Source organism: Fopius arisanus, unplaced genomic scaffold, assembly GCF_000806365.1.
Source record: "Fopius arisanus strain USDA-PBARC FA_bdor unplaced genomic scaffold, ASM80636v1 scaffold00083, whole genome shotgun sequence".
Lineage (NCBI taxonomy): Eukaryota > Metazoa > Arthropoda > Insecta > Hymenoptera > Braconidae > Fopius > Fopius arisanus.
The window spans coordinates 247,413-267,064 of NW_011887822.1; the positions used below are offsets into that span (position 1 = coordinate 247,413).

At 34.1% G+C, this 19,652-nt stretch overlaps 1 protein-coding gene across 1 annotated transcript; it reads right to left on the bottom strand.

Moving 5' to 3' along the window:
* Positions 1 to 2,596: 2,596 nt before the first annotated feature.
* LOC105270306 (uncharacterized) lies at positions 2,597 to 17,661 on the bottom strand. Its single transcript, XM_011311161.1, has 5 exons — positions 17,643 to 17,661; positions 15,576 to 15,884; positions 13,470 to 13,787; positions 3,840 to 4,070; positions 2,597 to 2,889 (listed from the first exon to the last, which is right to left on the bottom strand). Exons 1-5 carry the CDS (start codon positions 17,659 to 17,661, stop codon positions 2,597 to 2,599), a joined length of 1,170 nt encoding a protein of 389 aa, XP_011309463.1.
* Positions 17,662 to 19,652: the final 1,991 nt, after the last annotated feature.

Sequence of the window (19,652 nt, forward strand, 5' to 3'; positions counted from 1 at the left end):
TGTGCTTTCCCGATATAATTTCCAATTTCCAATAAATATTCCAAGCACAGTAACTGATGGTAAAAGATATATTTGCCACATGTTCCACCTATTTTCTTTTTATCATTTTATTTTCACCCGCAAAACGTATTCCCCGCTCGGAGAAACCCCACACGAAAGAGAGACGATGTGAGAAGTACGACTTCTCGAGACAGGAGTACAAGGTGAATGCCACACTGCGAGATTAGAATTCCTCACGAGTTTTATACATTTTTTTCTTCTCTCTTCACCATGGCAAGAGCACTCTGGAGATCTCTTAGGGGATGCATCTTAAACGATTCTCACGACACGTCAACGTCTGGCTCATCTTATCTCCCAGTGTCGTCCCTTATTTCCCAAGCATAGAAAATACTGAGTAAAAAAGAAGAGATAGGAAAACAACGGGAAACGAGAAATCCACATCAAACTGTCGACTGGAATTTATTCCCGTCATATTACGAGAAGATTTCGTAAATTAGAGATTAATTCGCGAGACATTTTATTACGGAAGTTAATGAATGCCGGGAGTTGATGCAATTCCTTCTGGGAATTCCGGGAAAATGGAGTATTCTTCAAATTTATCAATCGTTTCAACAGAAATTTATTTATTAAAACATCAATGGCATTTATATTAATAATTTGTGAAAGGAAAAATTAAAATGAAAGATCGTAAGTGGCAGTTTGACAGTTAATAGTTTATTACAATTAAAACTTTATATATTATATACATACGAAGTGATTCGAGACGATATGGAGTTGGATATGAAGGCGTCAGAGGTCAACAAGTCTTAATCCTATTTACAAACAAAATCCTCAATTTTACGTCTCATATTATCGATTTAAAATCGCACGTTGACGCTTCGATCGCCTAAAAAATGCAACGAGTGTTTTTCTTCATTAAAATGTCGAAGTCTTTTCTCAGAGTTGTCTCATTCAATTCAATATCTCGTAACGATTATATACAACAGTATTCTAATGATAGCTAAATCACTAACAAATTTTCACTCGTCGAATTATCACTGTTGGGTCTTACTCCGACGGAAATCGACGATCAGTCGTTGTCGCATTTTCCTAATCATCCAATCACTCTTAGAGTCATTTAGGGTTACTCCAGACCCCATTCCCTTCAACATTCGTAATATAAAACATAAATGTCCCATCACAAATGGAAAACACTTGAAAAACTGGTAAAAAGAATAAGAAAATTGTTATTAAAAAAATGGATAAATATCTGATACTGAAAAAACAAATTTCCAGAAATTCGCGGAGATTTTTCTTGAAGTCCTGGAACCACTGGAATGAGAGAAAAAATCGTTGCGGTGGAAAATCCAGAGGGAATGCGGTTTTACAAAAAACGGAAAAGTCATTTTCTCTTTACACTTTGTCACATGGCACTTCCTAAATTCATTTCGCCCCAACAATTTTACCTCTATTCTTCACCGAGTCACTCATACATCCCCAACCTCAGCCCCGTGACATCTGGTGCTTCTGAAAGGAAAGGGAAGTTGAAGAAACCTCGGAAGGAGTAATTCCGGTAAAATGTAATACGTTTGTGTGTCTCATCATTTTACGATCGTGAAAATACCCCGAGAAGAACTCTAGCTGTGGAACTTCAGGAGAAATCGTCTAGATGTTGTTTTTTATTTCTCGTAGAAAATTCCTGCACTCGGAAAAAAAAACTTCTGGCATTTTTCCTGAATTCTTTATCTTGGAGATAAAGAAGATAATTCGAGGGAATCCATTTAATTCCTCAATAACGTTTCACTCCTTTCCGTAACTCCAACTCCCAATTCCTTCTCTCAACCCTCGGCTCGATGTTCATTAGTTAATCGAAGTATCGACAATCCGCAGAACTCCCACCTCTAAGACCTCAAGTAAATTACCCCAAATATCGGCTCTCTCACTTGGAGAATTCATTCCATCTGTCTCACCATTTCTCCGATCGCTCTCAATGTTTAACGCGCCTCCACCATCAATCTTCCTCGCTTTCCTCGAGATGTGTGCGAGAAATCCAAACTCTCCTATCACGTATTTCGTGGAAATAAAAAAAATCGAATTGAGAATGGGTCTGGGGTACATAATTGGTTTGCGGTAGGTTTTCGGGGTATCGAATGAAATTGTGGCTCACTGGAGCAAACCACTCACCCTCAGGTCATCCTGACTCGAATAATAATCGAGATTTATACACGTATGAAAAACTTCCTCATGAGATTCCCAACGGCCAACTATAAACTCGACAATAAAACAATTCCAAAACATTCATCAAAAACATTCAATGAAAAAAAAATGCCATTCGCAGATTTCTCCTGAAAAAAAAAATCCTAGGAGAAAGTGTAAAAATCTAATTGAAAAACTGCCATATCTTTTGATTAAATAAATAATGAAAATAATAAATCAATTGCATGAGTAATTCACCAGAGGGAATTCTTACAGGAATTTTGTTTTTTGGAATTTCAGTTGAATCACATTTTTTCGTTTTCACTCGTCAAAAACGACGAGAAGTCGTCGAATTGATTGGGAAGAGTTGATTTTTTTTTTTCATTAACTAATTGATATATTTCTATCAATCTTCTGGGGCTTAGACGCAGCTCTCGGGGAGTCTGTTGGCCATTAACCGCCTTTTGATGGCTTCCCCGTCCAAACATTCCCCGGCAACGAATACACCCTGACCAGCACCAACCACAACCCCTGTGATTGATGAATTCGAGAGAGTCGGTATTGTACTTCTTGAAGGGAGTCGCAGCTCTGTTGGACGACCTGTGAACTTGTGACAGAGTTCGTCAATACTTGGGGTTGGACCTGGTGTCACCCAGTGGCCACTTGGATATCCCACCGGATAGCTGGGGGGACTGACCTCCACTAGATGACCTTCTGCAAAATAAATCGTCATTTTTTCAATTCAAATCAATGCACAGACTCAAGTCATCCAATCTTCCTTAATTAAATATCAAATTTTAAATAAATTTTGAGTTTCTAATTGAATTATTCAGTTATTTGATGGATAAACATCATTATTAGTAGAGCAATTCCCAATCGCGACAAATAAATCAAGTGAAACTGAAGAATTTATCGAGTTATGGAAATTAAAGATAAAGTGTTTTGAAAGTGACTAATGAAATTAATTAGGAGTCGAGGATACAGGTGTGATTGCGAGTGCTGAATGTTGATTTCGATATATTTGTTTAAAACAACTAGTTGAAATTTTGGAGTTCAATTGGAACTTTAGTTGTTAAGAATTATTAACAATTCGAATTTGAATCTATTATTCCGCCTCAAGTAATCATTTTTTTTCTATATTAAGATTAGAAAAATATTTTTCAACTTTTCAACAAAAAATTTCAATAGTCACAAAAAATGAATATCGTAGAATTAAATAATTAATTGTTTTTAATACATATTTGTTAGGAAACCGTAAATTGGAGAGAATCTGTCAGAAATTAATCAAATAATTACTACAAAAACATTTTTGATTGTTTTAAAAATAATTTAATAAAAACAATAATTTTTGGTGCAAACAAATAAATTGCCTACATTTCACTAAATTTTTCTCTCAATGTAATCCCTAGTTAAATTTAATTCCATTGAAAATTAGAACTTAGAATTCAAATAAAAAAGACATTTTAATTTTTTAAGTGAAAAATCCTTGTTTTGGTCCGACCGAAATGAAATTCAATGTCACTCTCTGAAAATTATTTTTACTTTCATTTAGAGTTTTTAGAGTTTTTTATTTTTATTTACGACTGGGTACAATATATAAAGAAATATAAAAATCCCCATGGATTCATCAACTCGTGTAATTCAGAAAAATGGATTTTGCTTACCAAACTTGTTCGGAATAACGTCTGGATCCGTTTCAACGGTTTGCTGGGGGCTTTGGTTGGGATACTGCTGCGTCGGTATTTCTCTCAGTTCAGCAGGTTTTTCGTGACGTGGTTTGGATATCCGGTCTCTTCGTGCCCTCATGACGACAACAAAAACTATGAGGACAAGTGTGACGAGAGCTCCCACGATGATTCCAATCAGGGGAGACAGAACCATGCCTGCGTCTTGCCCTGTCAACCAGAAAAAGAGATGCCAACTCCTGAACAATTCTCACTCTCCCTAATAAATAACTATTTCCCACTTGTTCCTCTTCTTATCTCCTCAAATCTCTTATCTCCAATAGTTTTCCAAGTTTTTCCAAATCCCTATTCACCTCCAAAGCTTTATTTCCTATTTACTTATTAATTTAATATTTTTATTTTACATAGAAGATTTTTTTAATTGAAAAATCTAACCAAGTACCCTTAATTCCCCGAAAAATCTCTTGCGTAAATAATAATAATAATTGTTGCACCGAATAAATAAAAATTCTTGGAGCAAGCGCCAAATTTTTCTATTATATTTTTCATGCAAGCGCATACATCAGAATTTTTCTGCAGTTCAGTGTATCACGTGAAAAGAGAGAAAGATTATAGAAAAAAAAGTAAATGGGAACATCCCAGTTATATCTTTGGATACCGTGAGACTTGGCCTGGTGTTTTTGTTGGATAATTAACGAAATTGTTGGCGTGCAACCACGATACACCAGCATAAACCTCCACCGAGTGGTTATTGCCTGTGGTCCTTATGCTCTGGGTACCACCGCTCTAAATTCACGTGGGACTTGCTCCAACAAGTACCTACACTATACCCAGTATATATGTACTGCCTTATGTACATGGATTTATGTAGAGGACACCGTCCAAGATGTCTTGATCAACTCCAGGGCTTTGGGTCAATGATTTTTGCGGCAGTAATAGAAGAAGAAATTCTTTTCCCATTTATTTCTCTCAAGAAAAATCCTTTGACTCCAAAAAACTAATTGTCATTAATTTATTTTTTATTATTGACGAGTTTTTAATCGTATAAATAATATTTGTTTATCGAGAAAGAATTGGTCAGGATAATCTCTGATTATTATCAACAAAACGATTATAAATAAAAAATATAATATCGTTGAATAATTAAAATGATAATCAAACAATTATATTATTATCTATCGAGTGTCCATTGCTTAAAAAATAAATACAAATCTGGCTGAACAAAATTAATGTAAATGTGAATTTAGTAGAGAAGATGAAAACAATAACAAATACATAACAATATCTAACATTGCACCAAATAATTAATTAATGTTCATCAGGTTACGGAATTGCCTGAAAACTTGGGTAAATCCCGAGTTTTCCTTCTGAACTAGAAAATACCGGAAGTATGAAGAAACAAGTTATTTCCGTCTTTAATGAGGCTAAATAATTAAATTCATTAATTAAATGTTTTTCTTAATTTTCCGTTGAACATACACGGGGTACTCTCGTACTTTGGCAGAAGGAAGTCTCTTAATGAAAGCTGCGCAGTATCACTCTCTAATTTTCCTGCAACCGTCAAGGACTTGACGCCCTTTTCATTATCATTCAACGTCACACCTTCGATACCGATGTTCAAGTACCAGGAAGACGTCACAGAGGTTTTGCAGAGCTATCCTCAACTCGTAAAATTTGTAATGCGAGTCTAATCGAGTTTTATGGGATGGGGAAGACGTCGTTGGTTAGCTGTAAAGATAAACCCCTCGTTTCCCTTTCCGCAAGGGTGGTAACTCATTCCGGTATATTATGTGTGTCGAACATCCGGCCAGATTGCAGGGATTGTACCAGTTATTTCCATCAATCTCAAACCAAGTGGTACAATCTGATGAATTAAATGGAGATTCATCCAGCGATTGCGCATTTCACTACAGCAAATTGTTCCAAAAAATTAATGAAAAAAAAAAGAATTAAAATTCGTAATTCATGGAAGGGTGAAAAGATGTAATGGTTTTCTATAACGATTCGGTTTTAGGGGTTATTTATCTCTTCCGTTAGTATTTAGCTGAGATATTGTGTATTCATTTCGAAAATTAGTGAATGAACATCAAGATACGTCCGTCGATTGCCGCCATTTTATTGGAGTTATGGCGTTTTTCACGTGAAATTATCAGATTAAATAGAAATTATAGAAATGAATACCTAATATTGGATTTTTGTATGAAAATTAAACTATTTGATTTAGTTAAAAATCTGAAATGAAGAAATAGATAAATTAATCGATTAGTTGTCTTCGATATCTCGTTCTTTTCCTGTTTAATTTGATTTCAGTTTGTTTGGTTTCCCCAAATCAAACATGAGACCTGCATCAATGTCGCTCCAAATCCCTTCATGTGGCTAATCGAATTAAATTCAATGCACTTAGAGTTCTTCCAATTTTCGGTTGCACGTCGTATACAATTCTTAACAATCGCAGTTGAGCCAGAGTGTAAAACAGATATCGACATACGAACGTGATGGAAGGACGTATTTCCTATCCTGGGAATTCTCAATCAAATTGTCTCTCTCGTTGTTAGAAATACGGCAGTCGAAGGAATTTGTCCTTGTTCTGGGCTATTCCCGGGGATTGTTTAAAATTAATTTCCCATGCAATAATCATTTGAAAGACAGTCCCAATTGCAAACATTCAATGATTCATATGATTTTTATCAAATTTGTCCAGCTATCGACGAGGGCACCTAAAATTGCTCTCAACCCTTGAAAATCTAATTGTGATCCTGAAAGTTTATTCAATTAATTATCATTATTAATAGCACAGTCCATTATCATTAGAGGGTGAATTTTTCGTGACAGATTCTGGAATTTTTCATTGCTTGAAATTTTACTGAAATTTCAGAACATTTTGTGTTTAAAAATGTAGAATTCCGCGGAAAAATTCGCTCAGAGATTTAAAAAATTGATTTTTAAATAAATAATGATATCCTACATTGAATATTCCACGTAAGTTCTATTGTTATCAGTTTCTATATTCAATTTTTTTAATTGTGCACGCGACATACGATAATACATATTAATATTACAATAATCTCTTTAATGGATTTATTCCTAAACATAATGATAATTAATAATTTAAGAATAGCTCGTCATAAAAACGAAATTTATCGGTTGCAAATTGAAATTGCGGGAAAAAATAATATTTTAACTAATTATAATACATTAATATTTATAATATTACAATCTTCATAACGAACGATTAAATTTGATTTTAATTGGATTCGTTTGGTTCACAAAAACAGTTAATTATTAAAATTGAGGAGGAATTTTTTATTAGACACGTCGATATCTTCTCTCGAACTTTGTGAGAACTTTCTCAGATGCTCGTCCCTGAGGGCGAATCAATAAAGAATTCAGGGGAAGATATTCATAATAACACTTCCGGTATTCATCGACTAAATTGGTCGGGTTCAGAGGGTTTTTTAAAAACAAGAATGGCCGTGTTTTTGCTGCATTAACCTATAGGATCTAGACCACCACCACAGCTGGTTGCCCATGATAACAGAAGTTTCAAGGTGATCCAACAGCTCTTTGTGCATTATCTCCGCGGATTAAAGTGGTGAAATTTTTTTAACGCGGTCTTGTGAACGTTAAAAGCAAGATTTATGATTTGAATTTGATGTGAAAAGCGTTTTAAGAATGAAAGGATTTTTTTCTTTCATTTTCAGCGTTACTCGGGGACGAGGACAATGAGTCATTGAAAATGGAATTTAATTGCTGATTTTTTTCACTCGCCAATCCATTCGGTAAAATTCTATCAATTGTAGGGCTAATGAATTTTCCGGCTTTTCACGTTTTTTTAAAAACAAATCCGTCAAAAACAAATATTCAATATTCATTGAAAATATTCTCTTGAAATTTATTTGTTTATCATCAATATAATCACAATCATATTCAATAATAACAGAACTCTCAATATTCATTAAAAAATTGACTAGTTAATATTCATTTTCACGAGTTAAAAAATATCGCTCTCATGAAAACCGAAACAAATTTTCCAGAACTTCGCAGACGATTGCCAAAAATCGACTGAAAATTCCGTTAACATTAACACAATCAAAATTACATTAAACAATGACATAGTTCTTCATTCAAACTAAAAACTTAACAACAATTTAATATTTCCTTTCCCATTTTCATATTTCAAAAAATAAAAATAAATTTTCCGGAATTCCCCCGACGAAATTCTCTGAAAATAAAAAATTCAGTGGACACGATGAAAATTAGGATAAACCGTGTAGTAAATACAATATTAACCATCGAATGCCACTCGGCAATAACCTCTTATCTACAGTTGGCTGATTGTCGGTGAGAATACTGAAAGGCTTATACGTGGGGGTTTTGGTCTCGTGGCCCCTATCTCAATTATTGCAACCTGGCAAGTCGCATCCTCGTATATATTCCATCCTCACCCCTTACCCCTTTCCCCTGTCGTCTCCTTTCCATGAAAGACCGCTGGATCACGCCTAGAGTAGTTTAACCCCTCCATCCCCCACACAACCCCTAGATTTTACCCTCTCGTTCCCTCCAAACTACACTTTCTTCCATCCACAGTCGATGTCGCTCCCGTTATCTCACGCCCGTTATCGTCCATTCCCTTCCACGACGTCGTTATCCCTAATTTGAATTTCCGCAGGGCACTGTTACCAAAATTATTCGGGGTGCAATCCACTGTATCCTGGTTGCACTGTCTTAGAGGGTCAATGGAGTTTCTACCCCTTGCCGTTGGTGTTGCCATGCCTCAGGGATCTACGGATTCCCAGGGACTTGATATATATTTTTTTTTTTCACGCAGAGGTGGTGGTGTAATTAATTTTAATTGGGGAAGTGGTTGCATTGATTTTCGAGGGGAATTTATGGAATTAATGGGGATGGTGTGACCCAGAATGACAGATTGTTTTGGGGGGAAGATTCATTTCGGGGGAATATTGAATGGAATGAGCTGGAGGTGTAGAAATTTTGTTGATTATTTCCCCTGTCGGAATTATCACCAATAGGAACGACGCATTTGATATAATTGGTGGGGGAGGTGGGGGGTATTATTTCCGGTATTTCTCGGATATTCTCCTGGTAGTTGCTAAGTAACGAATTTATTTTGTAAACAATTGAAATGGTCTGATGAAACTTCACAACTGTCAAACTTTGAGAAAGCGAATGAGCCAAATCTGAAAAATGAATCGACTGGAGAAAATTTTTTACAAATTATTGATCAACAAATCGGCAGAAATGTTACTCAAAATAGTAATAATTAATAAATATAAATTATAAATATATAAATATACTTGATATTTCTGAAAACGTGACACGTGAAATTCGATGCATTATCATTAATAAATCTTGATTAAATAAATAGATTTGAAAAATTTGATATATAATTAAATAAACATGTTATAAATAATACATAAATGAATCGAGTGTTACGATTATTATTAATAAACGTACACTTCAGAGTGTGACATACCGAAAACACCGATAAATGGGAATTTTTTATATTTATAAGATTGTTTAAACAAGTGGTTATTAAATGGTTATTCAGGGACATCTAATCCATTTATTATTAATTTTGTAATAAATTATTTTGAGATAGAATAAGAGGATTGATTAGTCTTCATTCTTTTTTTTTCCTTCAGGAAAATTTTGAAGTCTCATGCAGGTCCTAATTGTGTTTATTTTTCCCGAGGTAATTTCTAGCAACTCCTACGTACATTCGTCAGAGAAAGTGCTTTCTTTCGTTGGTAGCATCGTTAACTTCACTTAGCTCCTGTTTACCTCATTTTCCTCTGTCGTAGAAAAGGGACAGACTAGGGGCACCAAGGGTTTACGTTTTTACACTACTCATACAACCCCACTTTTTCCCCTTTTTTTCCATTCCAGTGGAGGTGCCGAGGGAGTTAATTAGTTTTTTTTTTTGCATATCTCAATTTATTCAAGTCCGAAAAATGGAAATTACGAGGGAAATTTTTGCGCAGATACCAACTGAGAACTGAAAGCCAAAAGTCGGCAGAAAAATTAATGGCTCAAGGGTTTCAGTGAAGGGTTACAACCCTTTATTTTTGAATTAAGGGCTAATTACCTCAGATTTTTCTAGATTTTTTACAGGAATTTACTGCATTTTATTCGGTAAAGAAATTCAGTAATTAATTGATGCATTTGATATTTTTTTAATAACTGATTTCAATTGATCTGATCAAAATGGAGGAAAGATATCTTTTTATCTGATAACAGCAGTTTTTTAAAGTTAATTTCTATTTTTATGGAATTTATCGATCGATACGTCAACGTAAAATTATAAATTTCGTGTGCATGAGATACACACAAGGAAACGAGTATTTTCCCTGTAGTTTCAATCGCTGAGTTTTAACATAATATTTAGTGAGATGAAAATGAGACATAAATAGTGATTCAATGAATTAGAGCTACAGAGGTGTTTTGGTTACTCTCGAATGTCCTGGCTCTCCCCAGGAGTTTGAATTTTCGCTTCTGTTTGATTTGTTTCAACTCTTCGAGGAGAGTATGAGGGATATTTATAATGCGTTGGGCTCCCGTATTTGATAAGTCCTGAGTCCGTCCCTGATTTATTTGATTTTCGTTTATATAAAAGATTTATTTGAATCCCTGAAGAAATAGACGACAGAAAAAATCGACCGCTAATTTTAAATTAAATTAAATTTAATTAAAATTAAATTTAATTAAATTTAATTAAATTAAAATAAAAATTAAATTTTTGCGTTCGGGATGGGTTTTAATGGTCTATTATATTCCTTCAGCCTACCGATTTATTTATTTAAAAAATTCTGTCTTTGGATTTTATTATGTTACGACGGAAAGTTTCAGCTCATGAATCCCCTAAATGACCTTAATTACCGTCATTCGCGCTCTTTTCATCCTCTATCTGAATTCTTCTGAAAAAATGGGAGAATTCCTCGTGTAATTTCCACGAGTCGCCTCCATTGTCACCCTAATTCCCCTTTTGTTCGGTATAAACAATTTTCCAGGTACATCTGCGTCGTTTAATTGGACATAACGTATTTACCTCGTGCTTTCTCTGCACCTCCTCTTTTTGCCTTATCATATAATTTTAGAGGTGTTCACGAATAAAAAATTTCATAAAAAACAATCTACTGCGTTCGTTAGGAATTCCGATTAGTAGTTCTATTATTTTTTTAACTTTTCTAGTTGAAGTTTTTTGGACGAATCGATTTTTCAAAATGTGTGGTACAATTATTTCGGTTTTCGCAGAGTTTGAGAAAATGTTTGGAGTTCAATAGAATTTTATCAGCAATTTATCAGTTAATTAATTCAAGCGTGAGCCAACGTTGCGCCGACCCTGTATGAACCTTACATTTGCCTTGGGCCAACATTCAGCCAACACTACGCCGATATCAACATCTTCGAACTCATTCCAGAGAACACTGAACCAAATCTGAACCCTTCGAATTCCCTCCTCCCCTCGAATGAAATTTTTTTTTGACTAATCGACGAAAAACTTTCATATACCCACGGAAATTTTCCAAAAAACGTAATCTTCCAGTTTTCCAATAGAAAATTGGTTGTGCTGAGGTAAAAAATGTGAAGTATCGATTCACAAATCGAAACATGAAACTGTCCAACTAAAATCGATCTTTTACAATGAAAAAAATATGGAAAATAGGGTTTACCGTAAAAAAAAATGAAAATAAACTGAAAAGGGTAGAATTTGAAATTCCGTTCGGTGAAAATGTGTGTCAGGGTGTTGGAGGCAGGTTGATGGCTGGGGTTTTGTCTCGAGGGTTGGTCCCAAATGTTATACCTCCATAGAGCATTAGCGATAGTACTGGGTGATCCGTCTTGCTTACCAACCCCTCCAGACATCTCCATGGGTTCCAATGGCTTCAACCATCTGTTTCATACCGAAACTCGAAAGCCAGAAGTTTCCAACACTCGCCTTTATCTGCCCCAGATTTATTTATGCTTTCCACAATACAGGATTAGCTGAAATTCAATCCTAAATCGTCTTTATTACAATATCTCACTCCAGATAATCACGCACTAATTAATTATTAATTATCCCTCAAGCGTGAGGGATCACTGAGCTATTGCAAATGATTCTGTGGTGAATAATTCCGACAATTGCTTCCAAAATAAATTATTATTGTGATAATAAGAAGGTAATCCGCTAATTGATAAAATTAATCGAGTTCTCTGCTCGTTAGGGGAACTTTTTTACTCCCAACATTCACCTTTATCTGGACGTCGACTTTTATTTACTTGGTTGGCTGTTTTACACGGGATTTCTACTCGTGTGCTTTCAACTTTCCGTATAACCGTGGATGTAGCACTAACAAACACGTTAAATCGAGTTTTTCTGGGGGTTCTCTGCATACTTTTGTTGTACCACTTTTTGCCCGGTGGTTAAAAAAGTTGGCCGAGGGCTTGAGAAGTAATAAAAATGTTGCACAGAGGTTCTCCCATGGTGAGTATATTCCAAGGTACCTCTGCGAGAATTGCGCAGTCAAAATTACAATTTGTTCGACTGAGAGAAATTGTTCCAGTGATACTCCAAAAATCGGAATGCCATTGCGAAAAATCCTGAGTATTCGAGTGAGATTCAGGTTTTTGCTCCAGAATGGAATTCTTCCATTTGCTGAATTTCATTGGAAATCACTAGAAGTCTCATGAGATGTTAAGAAATTAATTCTTTTAAATGGTTATATGCGTGCGCATGTTTAGGACCCTATAAATCAAGAACGGTAGACGTAATGGCTCGGATATTTTTAATGTTTATTGGTCCTTTCATTAGTGAAATTTTGAGCCAAAATTCTGCTTGATCCGTTGAGCGGTTCCGGAGATATAGAAATTTTTCAAAAAATCGGTTTCTGCCGATATCTTCTTAACCGTTTGACAGATTCCATTCTCTATTAATATTCCTCATGATGACGCATCTATATATATATATATTATAAATATATAACTGGATCGCAAGAGATCCATGCATAATAAAAGAGTTTGGAATTAAAACTCAGCGAAATCGAATTATTAATTTTAAAAGATTTTCCACATTTTATATAAAACTTGTTTTTTCCATATCTCAAAAACTACCTGTCCGATTTGTCTTGTTTTTTTTTTCAAATAATCGGCTCGAAGTCGTTTATCAAGATTTGATAAATAATGTATACCGATCCATTGGGAAGTTCAGAGATATTTTTATTTATCTATTTTTTGATAAAAAATTCACTTTTGCACGTTATAAATCTTGTAAGACGATTAAAAATATCGATTTCTCGAAATCTTCTCTACAGAATACTCCAAATTAAATCTTTTCGTTGGATTTCTATCGGAAAAATGAGTAAGGACTGATTGAGGAGTATAATTAGTGTTCAGTGTCGTATTTATGAGAGGATCAATTCCGTTAAGTCCATTTGAAAAAATAGAACGGATGAAATCGGTAGAAATGATAGTTTCGATCAAGCTGTTCGTTTTTTATAAAATTTGTAGAGATTTTTATTGAAATTTGAAATAAAAATGAATTTTTCGCTGTTGATTCCTTTTTAAAAAGAATTCTATCGGATAATTAAATAAAGAATTGTATGAACTAACCAGTTCTTTTTTCGGCGTCTCGAAAAGTGACTTCACTCAGGACGACAGGTTGACTCCTACCCTTGGCATTAATTGCATAAACAGCGACGTGGACACCCGCATCCACTGAGGCTTCCAATCCCGAAAGTGCGAAGAAAGGCTCATCACTGGAAACATTCCACTTTGGCTCGAGACTCTCCAAAAAATCAAAATCCCCGTGATAAACCTCGAGGACAAACCTCTGAGGTAATCCCCCGTCATATCCAGGAACGCATTTCACCTCGACACTTGTGTATGTTTGATTTGCGAGAGTGCAATTGCGCACTGGAAAAGGTTTTCCTGCAACAAAAAAAATCGTCCAAATACAGCCTTCGTTATTAAATTAGTTTTTCAACTCTAATTAGTGGAATCTGTTGCATAATTACGTTCTCATTTCCTGGAATATTTCATCATAACCGAAATTAATTTTCTGTCATTATAAAGCAATTAAAATTTAGACGATAATTATTTTGCATTTATTTCGATAAATCGTTAAGTTCTTTTTTAAAATAATTTTTCACGGTTTTCTATTATTTTTCCTCGTAGATTTTTATCTGAAATTAAGGGATTATATTGTATTGTAATAATTACATCATGAAGGGAAAATAGTAAACAATAAAAATCGGAGATGAAAAATTATATCGAATTAATATAATATGATGATAATTATTTCGTGATCTATCAGAAAATATTTCCCGATATTTCCAGTCATTAAAAAAATATCCCCGCAAGGAAAACGGTAGGAAAATCGTTCCCCATTCCCGGAAAATTCTCTTTTCAGTTTGATTAGTACCCCTCTCTAATTAACATAATTGTTTTTCCCATTTTCCCTTCAATTTGGGTAAAATGTGAGATTATAAAATCTCATGCATGGAATGCCCGGATGCGGGATTTTTTTGATGGAGGTATGAAAGCTTGTTTAATATTCCTGGTGGGTTCCCGCCCAGGAACTGATGGTATTGGTGATTATGTAAGTGCACCTCCACCCTGGAATGCGTGAGGAATCTGTTGAAATGGTATGGGCCATTTTATTTCAATGTCCATGACGACGTGGAAATTTTTCTACATTCACTAGGTTAACGAGCGTTTGTTTTTATTATTTTAGGGTCAATGCATTTTTTTATACCCAAATCATTAAAGGGATAAAGTATAGTAGTACTCTTTCCAAGAATTTCTCATTATCGAGATAATTTCGCAGTCCATGGGACATAAACAAACACTTTGTTATTTTATATTTTCGATATTGTAGAATTCGGAGTTTTTTTTGTGATGATTTTCAAAGGGGTCACGTATTTTTTTTAGAATAATCAATTACTTTGTATGTAATTGAAAGTAATTAGTTTAATTTTGATAAAGAAATATTTCCAATTTTTATTTTATAATACCGCCTACGTGAGTTGATCATTTATTTATTGAGCGTCATTGCGTGGATTTAGGGCATTATTTTGTTGTTAAATATATCGAAAGATTATTAACAAATTGCGGAATAATTATCTGGTTATTTATCCTGATACGTCTCTAGTCCTGAGGGATAATCAATCTCAAAATCGAGTGTGCAGTTGCTATTGAAATCTTATGAAGTCCTATGAAATCTTTTGAGATATTATAAAATCTGGAATTCCAATGAAATCCTGTGAAATCCCATGAAATCCGTTGAAATCCATCGAAATTTTGAGGAGAAATTCATGAATTCCGCACGACGATTTAAAATAGCATTCCGTGTTTCTTATTATTCTTTATTATTTTTATTATGAATGTGGAGACACAAAAATGAAGTCCGCCCGAGTCGAAATATCTCGAAACGCGTAGGACTAATTCCTCATTGGTCAACGTGAACCGCCAAATTCAAATTCAAAAATAATTCCCTGAAATTCCTTGAAGTCCGTTGAAGTCTTTGGAATCTTCGGTACAGATTTTTTTTTGAGTGATTACCTTGGAGAGGATGGAGAGGATGGAGAGGATGGAGGAGATGGAGAGGGTGGAGAGGATGGAGAGAATACAGAGGATGGAGAGGGTGGAGAGGATGAAGAGGATGGAGCGGATGGAGAAGATGGTGAGGCTGGAAGTAAAATATCTGAAAATAGTTACCAGCTGCTACGATCTGGAATAGACAGGGCTTCGGCTGTTCTCCAACCTCGTTGTCTGCCCAGCAGGATAGCGTTCCATAATCTAGCTCACTGGCCGGTGTGTACTTAAGCACGCTAACACCATTGGTGTCACCTGGTCTTGGTATTGTGAATCTCCTTGGTGACACCTCAAGAGTCTCCCCGCTGTTGTTGAACTTCCACCGGAAGTTTCTCACCGGGGGATCCGCCTCCACTCTGCAGCTGATATTCAACGATTCACCCCTTGATGCCCCAACAACGACTATTCTGTCCTCTTTACACACCGGAGCAACTGCAAAGTACAGAAAAAAATTGAACCAGTGAAAAAAAAGATCCTAGAAGACTTCCCTTCAGCATCTTCAATGCACCCAGGAAAATATATCAATTATATTAGAATATATCTCGATCAGTAATACTGTATATCAAATATTTTATGAATATTGTTGAGGATTCTATTTCTATTCTATTTTTGATTATTTCTTCTGATGTGTCGACATGTGTTATTTTATTATTTTATCTCTCCAAATCAATTAATAAACATTTTCAATAAATAATGGACGCTTAGTTAACAGTATATATGCACGTCTATATCATCTGCATGTATGAAAATATATTCCGGCGAAAAATGTAATATACCAAATACATTTTATACATTATTTTTTTTTTTGTTAATAATAATAAAAGCCAGTCTCTAAGACAAATGATCAGTTTTTCGATTTTATTCACCCATAAGTCATTCCTCGGGGAAAATATTTTTTAAGATACTTAAAAATTCTTTTTTCCTCTCTTCAAAGAAAAAATTCAATTTTTTTGAATAGAAATAAGGAAAAAATGAAAATACATAGAAATTCAAGGAAAAACGTAAAAACGTGATTTTTGAAATTCGCGCCTTTTTCATTTTGATGAAAAGCTTGGAAGATACTCTCATTGTTGTATATACGATCTATCGATAATAGTTTAGAACCTATGGTGTGGAAATTTAAATTGTTTAGTGATCGATTGAAAATGGGAGTTTCAGGTACACGATCCGTTAGACACGTGTTTTATAGTCTATCTACAGAATTCTTTGGCGCATGTCCCCATTGTTTCACCATAAAACTGAAACTTGTGAATGCTTTATTTGGGATGGCGTTAAACCGATTAAACGCTCCCCACAAACGTTTCCCCTGATTCAATCGCGGTTTGGTAAAGCGATGTCGTGAAACTGTAGTGGTAAACTCATCAAACAACCACTGGCAATGACGAGCCTATGGTGAGCTTTTAACCCAGCAAAATTGATGGTGTGAAGTGCTTTACTCCAGTGTGCGTTAAGTGAGGCTGACTACTAGTTTACCATTACTACTATCAACCCCATCTAATTTTCGTTGGATCCGTTTGTCATTAGTTGTAGGTAATCAATTGGTCATGGAAAAACTAAACCGGTCAAACAAAAATTAATGTGCAAATAAATAATATTAATTAATGTATTTGGAATTAATTAAAAAATTAATAGTGTCTAGGGAAAAATAGGGAAAACCTGAGAAATTGATTGTTAATTGGCAGCAGTTGTTAATCAGTTTTTGGGAATAAATATTTAACATATTCACCACGGCATTTTTTAATTAACAATTTTTTTTATTGGATTATTGGAAATTACTTTTGCAAATTAAATTAATTAATGCATTATCTTTTGAATTCTGAGTTTGAGAATTGTTATTTAAGTATTTAAAATTTAATTATACATGATTAGCTCTTTATATTTAAATTCTCGAATTATTTATGATATTTCAATATTTTCAAGGATCGAAAGAGGAAAATGGATTGAATTTTCCGATGCACATTAAAAATTCAAGAATAAATTGCAAAAAATTCGCCGGTAGTTTGAGTTATGTTACAAGATCTTTTCTTTAGTTCTGGACGCAGCCGAGTAAAAAAATATCAAAAAGGAGTTGTAATTCAAGTTTTCAAGGCACGCCCCCGCGTTTTGTCACGGTATGACTTCTATAGAACGTGCGACCCAGTATAGAAATCGTTGTAAAACCCAGAAAGTTATGAACGATTTGAGAACTACCCCATCCTCCAATCTCCATCTTGTATTATTTCCCTTCTCGCTCTCCGCTTTCGTGAGTTTTTACTGAACAAACACAGAAGATAGAATTCTTTGAAAATATTCACCTTCAACTTCTGTCCCTTCAAACAAGTGTTTCTTCACTCAATTTAAGGGAAACTCACCCGAAAATCAAGTGACCAATAAGTTACTGGATTTGAGTTACAAATTTTGAGGATTTAAATAAATGATTTGCGAAATTATTTGATTTGAGCCCATAAGATGATATTATGCAATAATAATTCAAAATCGGCACACCGTAATTGAATAATAATTAGTTAGTTCATATTCTTTTAATAAAAGAGAATTTTTCAACTTATTTTCAGTTTAAATAAAAATTTTTAAAACTGTAACGAAAGAGTGATTTGTTCTCTGCGATAAAAAAACGCAATCAGTAGAAAAAATTGTTGATAGATATGTTAATAGAATTTCAATAATAATATTTTTAAAGTTAAATCATTTCAAACACCGCAAATTCAATAAAAGGAGTTTATTAAACTCTTCCTCAACCCGAAAAAAATTTAGATTCCCGGAATAAAGTGGAAGAGCTCCCCCTTCGGCCAGCCGTAAACATAAAAATTTTATTTCCATCCCAATGACGAAAGAAAGGAAACAAAAAATTCGCTTGCTCCTCCAATTTTTCTCTTCGGACTTTCATTCTTTCCACCCTCTTCGGCACGTCGTATTCCCGCCGATATAACCTGAGAATTGAGAATAAAAAATGTAGGCAAGCTTAAGTATGTTTGAAATATTCACAAGAGATTGAGTTTTCTTTTTTATTCTTTTTATTCGTTTCCCGTCAGTAACACCTCCAAGCGCATCCCTTTATGAAGTTTCTCACCGCGTCGACTTTTTTTTCTCGTACTTACACTTCCATTGGTTGAGGCTAGAGGGGATGTAAAATTCTGGGGATGAAGTTGCATCAAGGGGGAGGATTAGAATGACGAGAAAAAAAGAGGAAGAATGTAAGTGGATTTTCCTGGGATTTGAATGCAGTTTTGGAGAGCATCTCAAGCTTCCAGGCAAATGTCACTATTTTTGTACGCGAAAAGATATTTATTTATCTAAAAATTTGGAAAAGTCTTCTGCCATTTTTTTCACACAACCTGAGGAGATAAATGTGGCAATTATTTATTCTTCAGTCATTTATTCGGAAGAATTTAATCAATCTTCAGGTATTATCTTGAAATTTTTATTTTTATTTTTGTGAGAAGGATTCTATTTTTTTATAATTCTCGTCCTCCTTATCAATAATATCCCTAACAATTAAAAAGGCATTGAATATAATTGAAAGCAATCCATAAATTTACGGCCAATAAATAGATAAAATTGATAATTAAAAGTTTCGCAATGGAAATTCCAATAATGAACATTTTTTAACAGATTATCTAGAACTAATGTGCAGTTAAAAAATGATATAAAAACATGAAATATCATTAAAATAAACCCCCAAAATATAATTAAACTGAATCCATAAATTGACGGCACTTAAATAAACAAAACTGATAATAAAAAATCTCCCAATGCAAATTGCAATAATAGATATTCTAAAAAACAGATTATTAATAATAAACGTGCAGTTAAAAAAAATAATATAAAAACAACATAAAATATAATGAAAATAAACCCAAAAAAAAAAAAATTAAACTGAATCCATAAATAAAAAGAAAAATGAAAAAAATATGATAAACAAAACTGATAATAAAAAATCTCGAATTGCAAATTACAATAACAGACATTCTCAAACAGATTATTTATAACTGATGTGCAGTTAAAAAAATGTTATCAAAATTACCAGGTGTTGAATGTTACGAGACTGGCAATAATTGGTAATCAAAGTCATAAAATAGTGTTAACTGATTCAGTCTCGCCACTTTCCGCAGGAATAAATTCAATTGAAGTAAAAATAGTAACAGAGAGTAAAATTTTGTGTTGAGAATTATTATTAAAGGGTACGGTGAAGGTTGATGTAAA

Excerpts from the sequence above, each read along its gene's own strand:
- LOC105270306 (XM_011311161.1), bottom strand. Across the intron at positions 4,071-13,469 it reads AGACGCCGAAAAAAGAACTG|GGCAAGACGCAGGCATGGTT; the intron begins GTTAGTTCATAC and ends TCTGGTTGACAG. Across the intron at positions 2,890-3,839 it reads CGTTATTCCGAACAAGTTTG|AAGGTCATCTAGTGGAGGTC; the intron begins GTAAGCAAAATC and ends TTTATTTTGCAG.